Source organism: Saccostrea cucullata, unplaced genomic scaffold, assembly GCF_032062105.1.
Source record: "Saccostrea cucullata isolate Sc308-1 unplaced genomic scaffold, CSIRO_AGI_Scuc_v1 ctg371, whole genome shotgun sequence".
In the NCBI taxonomy this organism is placed as follows: domain Eukaryota; kingdom Metazoa; phylum Mollusca; class Bivalvia; order Ostreida; family Ostreidae; genus Saccostrea; species Saccostrea cuccullata.
Genome location: NW_026923589.1, coordinates 61,771 through 70,339, shown reverse-complemented (window position 1 = coordinate 70,339; position 8,569 = coordinate 61,771). Strand labels below are relative to the sequence as shown.

At 34.1% G+C, this 8,569-nt stretch overlaps 1 protein-coding gene across 9 annotated transcripts in view; it reads left to right on the top strand.

Moving 5' to 3' along the window:
- Positions 1-6,604: 6,604 nt before the first annotated feature.
- Positions 6,605-8,569, top strand: part of LOC134264439 (rho guanine nucleotide exchange factor 7-like) — a 29,045-nt gene continuing 27,080 nt past the window's right edge. For 4 of the 9 annotated variants that reach the window (XM_062746734.1, XM_062746733.1, XM_062746728.1 and 1 more), the window contains exon 1: positions 6,608-7,258. In XM_062746734.1, coding sequence (XP_062602718.1) covers positions 6,779-7,258 — 480 coding nt within the window. In that variant the 5' untranslated portion in view covers positions 6,608-6,778. Of the gene's footprint in view, positions 7,259-8,569 lie in introns of all 9 variants that reach the window. The other 5 variants (XM_062746736.1, XM_062746735.1, XM_062746729.1 and 2 more) reach the window with 4 other exon arrangements.

The following is an 8,569-nucleotide window of genomic DNA, read 5'->3' as shown; positions in this document are numbered from 1 at the left end:
TCAAAGGGTCAATTTTTTGTTCCTAAGGGAAGGTCTTGCCAAATTAAGACTAAGTCAATGCCTTGTACTTGTAACATATATAACGTATGACAATAAAAGAAAATATAGCAGGGAGAATTTTCAGTTGGAGGGATGGGGCACTACCAAATACCAAAAAGTCCTTAATATAACAAGCCAAAAAAGGATAATCAGTTGTTTAATTGAGGGGGCACAAAGTTTTCTATAGTATTCTATATATCGGGAAAAATACAGGAGCGGGGGCACTGCCCCTGTATTCCCCTTCTCCCGGTTCCTACGGTCATGTATAGAGAGATTCTTTAACTGTTAAGAAATCAGTGGTGCCATGACAAAGGAAAACAAGCTAATTCAAACAATTGTAGTCCCCAGCTTTGGGTGTCTTTGTGGGTGGAATGTCATTATTATGACATATTGTGTCAAATATGAAGGCCCTATCATATGTCATTGAAAAATTATCACCAAAGTTGATTTTTAAAAATTAGGTCAATTATGAAGGTCGAGGTCAAGAGGTCGAAAATCATAGTAACTCAGAAATATCTTGTCACATGTAATGCACATGTCAAATACGAAAGTCCTATCTCTTCTCAATCAAAAGTTATAAGGAAAAATTAACATTTTTGAAAAGTAGGTAAAACTTCATGATCAAAAATCTTAGTGTATTAAGAAATGTCTTGTCACATACAATACACAGCTTTAATATGAAAGCCCAATCTCTTCTCATTCAAAAGTCATGACCAAATTTAAAAATCTTAAAAAGTGGGTCAAACTTCAATGTCACGAGGTCAAAAATCATAGTGTTTTTAGAAAGGTCATGTCATACATTTAGGTAATACACATGTATAATATGAAAGCCCTATCTCTCATTGGCGTCGGAAGCAAATTGAAAGAGGGGCTAAGTTTAAGAGAAAAAAATTCAGACCTACAAAAAACCTGACAAGCAAAAACAAAAAAAGAGGAAATTTCTTCATTGAACACAAACGAAAATCCTATTTTCCAAACGCTCAGATTTTCCCTTTTGTAACCTTAACTGCAACATTTTATAGAAAGTAGGGGGGGGGGGCTAAACCTACGCCCCAATGTTCAATGCCTATAGTGTCTATTCTTGCAAAAAAAAAGTGTGGGGGGGGGCTTACCCCCCTACACCAGCCCCCCGGTTCCAATGCCTATACCTCTTCTCATTCAAAAGTTAAGGCCAATTCAAATAAATGATTTCTTGGAAGTAGGTCAAACTACAAGGTCAAGGTCAAGAGGTCAAAAAACACAGTGTATTTAGAAAGTTTGTCTTGTCACAGGTAATACACATGTTTAATACGTGAAAAGCCTATCTCTTTTCAATCAGAATTTAAGTTATCGACACTTCAAAATAAATAGTGAATTTAGTCGGAAAGGTCTTGCCACAGCCAGTAGCCAATGTGGATAATATAACAAAACAAGACTAATAATGTTCTATAAAGTAGTACACCAACTTGTCGCCATACCAACACAAATACTCATACCTACAGACACAAGAACTAGACAAAATCACTCACAAACATACCGACACTTACCAACATCAAAAGAAACATACAAATGGTCATTTTTTCCACATACTATAATTCAATGGAATTTACTTCCCCAGTCCGCTGTCCAAGCCACTAATGTTGACATTTTTAGAGAACACCTAACACCAGCTGTTCTCAACACTATCATGTAAAATTAAAACAGTTAAACTTTTCTTTTAATCACTAATGTAAATAAAAGCACATTTCTTTTTTCTTTAAATTGAGTTAGGTCACGCATGCGCACCAACAAGTATTCTTCAGCACCCTGAAGTTTTGTTGTAAACCAGAAGAAGAAGAAAAGCCCCATCTCTTTTCATTCAAAAGATATGACCAAAGTTAATTATTATGTGACAGACGGACAGACTGACAGGCCTACAGACGGACAGACGAATGAGTTTTAATGTCCCCTCACTTTCGCGATTTCAAGCGGGGACAATAAAAACGGTTTTATTTTTTTTGAATTTTGACATTGTCCCTGGATCGCTTCATGTGTCTTTCCACTTCCGGGTTGACGTCATTACTACATCTGCTTCCGCCATTTTTGCTGCAAAGAAAATAAAGACGAAAGAGAAAGTTGCCTCTGGATCTCTTGCACAATAATGGATCCTCAATCTTGATTTCTAATTGCTTGTGCCATCAACTTATCAAGTAATACATACTTTCAAACAGTTTATCATTTAATAACAAATGTAACATTGATAATTGAATGCAGTGACAGTTGACAAAAATGAAGTAGAATCACAGGGGGATGAAAAAAAGCAAGAACTTGCTTCAATGAAAGGGGGAAAAAAAGGAAATCTAAAATGTTGTAAGTAGGGTTAAAATAAAATTTTAGGAGAAGAATAAGTGGTGAAAGTTTAGTTGATTTTCTACAGGTAACAGGGTAGAAAAACAAGGCTGGGGATAAGTATGTTCATGTTGAGGAGGAAAAGACTGATTTCATGCAGAGCTCAGGAAGACTGTCAAGTGTTTTGATATTAAGAAGTGACAGAATACTAATAAGCTAGTGAGTCAAGTAGTAAGTAGTCTAGTAAATCAATTTAGTGTATATTTCTGTATTTTGATTTATCATTAATGAGTTATTAGATGTGTAACATTAAGAAAGGAGAAAATGTATGGCTGGACCGGGAATCGAACCCGGGACCCCTGTATCTCTAGTCAGGTGCTCTACCAACTGAGCTATCCAGGCTGATATCCGCAGCCCAAACCATTACATTCCTCCCTCCTTAAATGGTCTTCGTCCCTGAAGACACAACCCAAGTTCTTATTGCCCCTGGCAGGACTTTTACCTGCAAGTCCAGGGCACCAAATCTGTAAAAGGAAAGGAGAAAATGTATGGCTGGAATGGGAATCGAACCCGGGACCCCTGTATCTCTAGTCAGGTGCTCTACCAACTGAGCTATCCAGGCCGATATTCACGGCCCAAACCATTACAGATGAAAGAGTTATTTTTCACTAGCATTGATGTCCCTAACATACTCTACTAACTAGACAGTGATTCCTTATATTTCCATTTCATTGTAAAATAAAATTGTAAAATTAATTTAGATTTTAAAAATATAGACTAAATATTGAAATTACATGAGGCCTATCGTATCAATTTCAATAATCCCCACCCATTGACATCAAACATAAAGACAGCCACTTGAGATTTACATGCATGTTACTTTGGCCTCCTTAATTCCTGACTTATCGCTTGTCAAAATTTACATGCCGACAGAATGATCCAGAAATTGAACTGCCTAACTTTCAAAGTGTTATCATAGAGGAAACAAATAGAAATGGAAATATTTATAAATATCATAGTCTTCCTAAATAAAATAAAAACCCTCTGACATCCTTCTCTGGCAATGCATTATTTAGTGTAGGATTAAACTTTTTCAGAATTTTTGATGTGTAAAAGTAAACTGATGTACTTGCAAACTGAATCAAAATGTGAAGCAATGCGGTGTTTAGGAATAACATTTGTCTCAACTATAGAGGAGAATACTGGAAACTAAATAAATTGTGTTTGAGTTTGTTGATACTTAGACTGATTTGATAATTTTGTCAATCTGAAATGAATTATCTTTCTTTCTGTTTTGGAGGCATATTTTGTAAAACAGATCTACGCACTTATAAATATTATCTATATGTTTGTATTGCCTATTATACATATAATAGATAGAATCATCTGTGGAAATATGATGATGTATTTTATTGTGTCATACCAATTGTATTATGCATTCATGTCCATAGTTTCCTGCATATACTTTGAACTTGAAATTACAGACAAATTACTGTACGTGTACATAATTTGGCATATTCAAAATTTAGCGTAATCACTGGGTATAGAGTTGTTAGCGTAATCATGAAATTAGCACTTCACATGTACGTTCAGTGTATTGTATATGTAAATGATTTCTTAGTGTATTCATAAATTAGCGCATTGTTGTCTTCGCCAAAGCCACTAAAATATGAAACCCCTTTTTAAAGTACCGGTACACATACATTATTTGGTGACTGGACAAAAATTCTAATGTGTTTGAAGAGTTTGTCTTCTGTAGTTTTGTTATGCTTCTTGTAATCTTTAATTTTTTTAAGTTCAGTTAATTCAAGGTGAATAAATAAATATGTTCTAGGAGAATATAGACAATTGAAAAAAAAGTTTTATTATACAGTGTATGTCAAACTTAAGGTGTTTCTGCAAACTTCTTTGCAGTTGATATTTAAAAGATTTATTATTGTAGGTTTCATTTAAGGCTATACATACATGTATATATTACATGGACTATGCCGCACCATTACTCAAAACTAACGCATTTGTCGAAAATTTGTACCATATTTTCACCATATGAAGTTGTGCACCTGATATTTTCATCACAATAGGTTAACATTTTACAGGTGCTTTCTTCACTTTTATTTTGTGGTTTTTGTATAGCTCAGAAACTATTGCAAGGATATAATCTGAAAATTTGTACACTTATTATTACATATAATAGTTGTGCATCTATGGAAATATAACAATGTATTTTATTTTTTACAGGTTTTATTTTTTAATTTAATTGACTTGTTCATTTTGGGCTCATGTATAACATTTGTTAAAAAACATCTAGAATATCTGCTGAAAAATACTACAGCTTCCAACTACTCATAAAAACTTTTTAAAAAATCAAGTGTTAAAAACAGTTTTTACATTGCACAGAAGAAATGTAATTTCATTGTTATATGTATTTGTATAAAACATCCAGTTAAAGATAAATTAATGGGAAGTTGAACATTAAGGCATCTTATTATCAACCATTGTAATCTCCTGGGAACAGCAGCACAAGAATTTCTTGGGGTGAAAGATCTCTCTTCTCTTATTCTCTTAATTGTAATTTATTGTCTGTCAAACCAATTGTATTATGCATTCATGTCCATAGTTTCCTGCATATACTTTGAACTTGAAATTGATAAAAAGTTATCGTGTATTAATTTGGCATATTTAAAATTTTTTTTAATCACTTAGTATGCAGAGTTGTTACATAACACATATTAAATTGCAATATATTTTTTAATGCAGAAATAAAAAAATTAAAAAAAAAAATAAAAAAAAAAATAATGTTACAATGAAATTACAATGTATTAGTATTGATGATTCATTTGGTTGTACACATTTGTTATTTTAAGAAACATGATGAGCAAAAATTATATGTGTTTGCAAATTTTTGTAAGTAAATTGTGAGCACCTTGTAATCTTTAAAGTTTTTTAAGTTGACACCTTCTCTGAATAAAACCCAGCGGGGAGAATATAGACAATTTAAAAAAAAAGTTTTATTATATTTAAATTTTTTTGCTTAAAATTCAAATGCAACTTCATGCCAAAAAATTATCACTGAACATTACTAAAACAATCTTTTTCACAAAGCTGCCAATTAGAACTTGTTACCCCCATTTTAAAAGATAAAAATACAAAGGAAAATACATCTGAATTTGCATGGCTACAGATTCTGGCAAAACATTTTACTCAATGAATCAATGGCAGATTTCTCCAAAACACTTAAAAAGCGAACCAACTAATTTTAAAAGCAAATATATATTAAAGTTTGTAGTGCACATTATTTTAAACAGAAAAAAATTTATTGAATTTTTTTTTGGAGACATCATAAAATTGAACAGTAGAATTTCTTGCACCATTGTAAAAATGTTAAGACATCTATTATAGAAAAACAGTTAAGAGAAATGTTCATGCAGTGAAAAATAATAGCAGCATTTCAAAGTAATGACTCATTCAACAATATATGATTCATTCAAATTTAAAAAAGAAAAAATCGAAGAGAATGATTTTAATTTAAAATAATTTTAACAAATAGCAGTTTTACTTACCAGTTTGTGCTTGTCCGTGACTTTACTGCATGGGCAGTACATGTAGAGAATGTATAGACGGTGCTCTCTGGTCTTATATCTGTGAGATCTAGAGATGGAATGCCGACTATTTATAGCCCAGGCATCAAACCTCTTGTTTTCTTGTAATATGCAGCTAATTTCAAGAATCACTTAACCATGTTAGCAGAACCTTCTTACAGGGAAGCTACATCTTTGCTGCTGAGTTTAAAAAAAAAACATTAAAATTGCACAATGAGGGTTCATGAATCTGAACATCTATTGGGTAGGGATCAGGGGGGTGAATATTGAAGATGATAAACTTAGGTGATAAAAGTAGTTGTTGAGATGCCATGTGGTAGATGGGTACTGATAGGTTTATTGGTAGTTAAGGTTAGGGGATGTTTTATCTGCACCGCTTCATCAGTATCCTAATTGTCCCCTTATGACCCTCAATTATTAAAAACATGAAAGACCTTCCAATCAGTTGTGGAAATCTTTGGGTTTCTGGGGCCCCAGAAGGGGATTTGTTTTATATCTTATCTAATTCTTGTTTTAAAAGTGCTTTGAATTTCTGTGCTTTGGAATGTGTAATGTAATTTTCTTGGCAGCAGGATTCAGACCAGCTGTTAGTATATGAAGTTGTTTGTAGTGTGGTAAAACGTGAAATAGAATTTATTTGAATGTTTTCCTTCGTTTGGGCCTCAAAACAATCCCCTGCTGCTGAAGGCAGACATAAGTAAAGATGAAACTACGAGAAGGAGATGGGATATCTTGTTCTGTATAGAAGATTGGGATTTCAAAATCAGGAGCAAATACCTGATAACCTTTGAAGTTACTTGTCTACATTTAGCTAACATCCTTGTGTTATAGTCATGGCAAGTGAAAGTCATTTTAAGAAGCAGAAAACTCGCAGCCAGGAATTGTCGGAGGATTTTGATTTGATTGTGAATGAAATTAACGATTTTATTGCTATTTTAGAGGAACAAGGACACAAGCCTAGTGTGCCGTTACCATTGGATACTGGACAGGAAGTTGATTCGGAAACTTCATCCCTGTCTCTCTCGCCACGAAACACCGTCATCCACATCAAGGACACTGATCTCTACCTTCAGCAACAGGAGAGTTCCGAACCCATCTACGAGTCGTTTGACGAGGTCCATGAATGTCCGTATGAGTCGATACAGAATGTGAGACCGAAACCAAAGGCGATAGCCACAGCTAACCTCATACCCCAGGCCTACAAACCCCTCCCCAAACCCAAACCCCTCAACCTCAGAAAAATGGGGGAGCCAGGGAACCCGCCAAAAAGGGTCAAGGCCATTCACAACTTTAAAGGCACAAACAATGATGAGGTAGGTCATTAACGCATGTGACAGTGAACTTAAAATGTATTTTTTTTGTTGCATTTATAGTATCAAACTAGATTGTGTTGCAAATCCACTAAAATGTCCTCACAAAATGTACCGATCCAGAAATTATATGTTTCTTAATGATATGTAAAGATTAGAATTTTCGATCTAGCCTATATGATCAAAATACAGTTGATAAATGAGCGAAGAAGGCATCTGTTGTACAATTGTTTATGTTCCTGTTTATTACTTAAAAATCAAGTTGTTAAACATGGATCCATCCATCTGTACCATCTGTCATTGCGTACCTAGAATGTTATTCTGGTGAGTGTTTAAACAGGAAAATACAAAGTTTTTACAAACTTAATTGTAGTAAACATGATCAGAATTACTTCCCTGAATGTTTCTATTAACTTAATTCCCAAGCAGTTCTAATCATTCAAGTTTGCTGTTATAGTTATTTCAAAAAATCATTTAAATTTATAGATAGAGGATCTTTGTGAAAAAAACAAAGATGATGTGGCCATTAGACATGTTAGAAGATTTGAGCAAGAACTCCAATGTAAAATATATTAAAAAATTATTCTGATTTGTAACCCAGGAAAGCCACCTGTTGTGCCGGGGATTTAGAATGATGCCGTTATTTTCTGTTTATCACTGTATACTATAGTTTTTTTATGCTGGGATATAAGAGTGTTCTCCTGTAGTATGCGGTTCAGATTATCAGTGTTGGTATCAGCTGTCATATTCCAGCTTGTTTTGTTTCACCTCATATGAACAGGTCAGGGTTGGGGTCTTGGTTTTTAGAAAGGTGAATTGTTTTGTTTCACCTTATTTTAACAGTTAGGGTGCGAGGGTGGGGGTCTTTGATTCAAGGGGGTGTAAGTTCTAGGTCAGAAGAATTGTTTTGTTTCACCTCTTATTAATAGGTCAGGGTGGAGGTATTTTTGTAAATTGTAAGGAGTAAAGATACATGCTTCATATTCGTAGAGGTATTTTTGTTTTTAGGGAAGAAAGTTCAATAGGGGATTGTTTTGTTTTAAGGGGGGACAAGTTCTAGGTCAGGAGATATTGTTTGTTTCACCTCATATGAGATTAGGATGGGGGTCATAATTTTAAGGGAGGTGAGTTCTACATCAGAAGATAAGACACAGTCAGGCCTTAATGTCACGTCCATTAACACAGAAGCTTCCACAACTATGGTTTTGTGTAAATAAGTTTTTGTTTTGTATCAATTATGTGATGCAGCTTTAGATGTTAGGGACTTCCCTAAGACACAGCCAAGATCTAGGCAGTGTCAGACTGTGACATGAC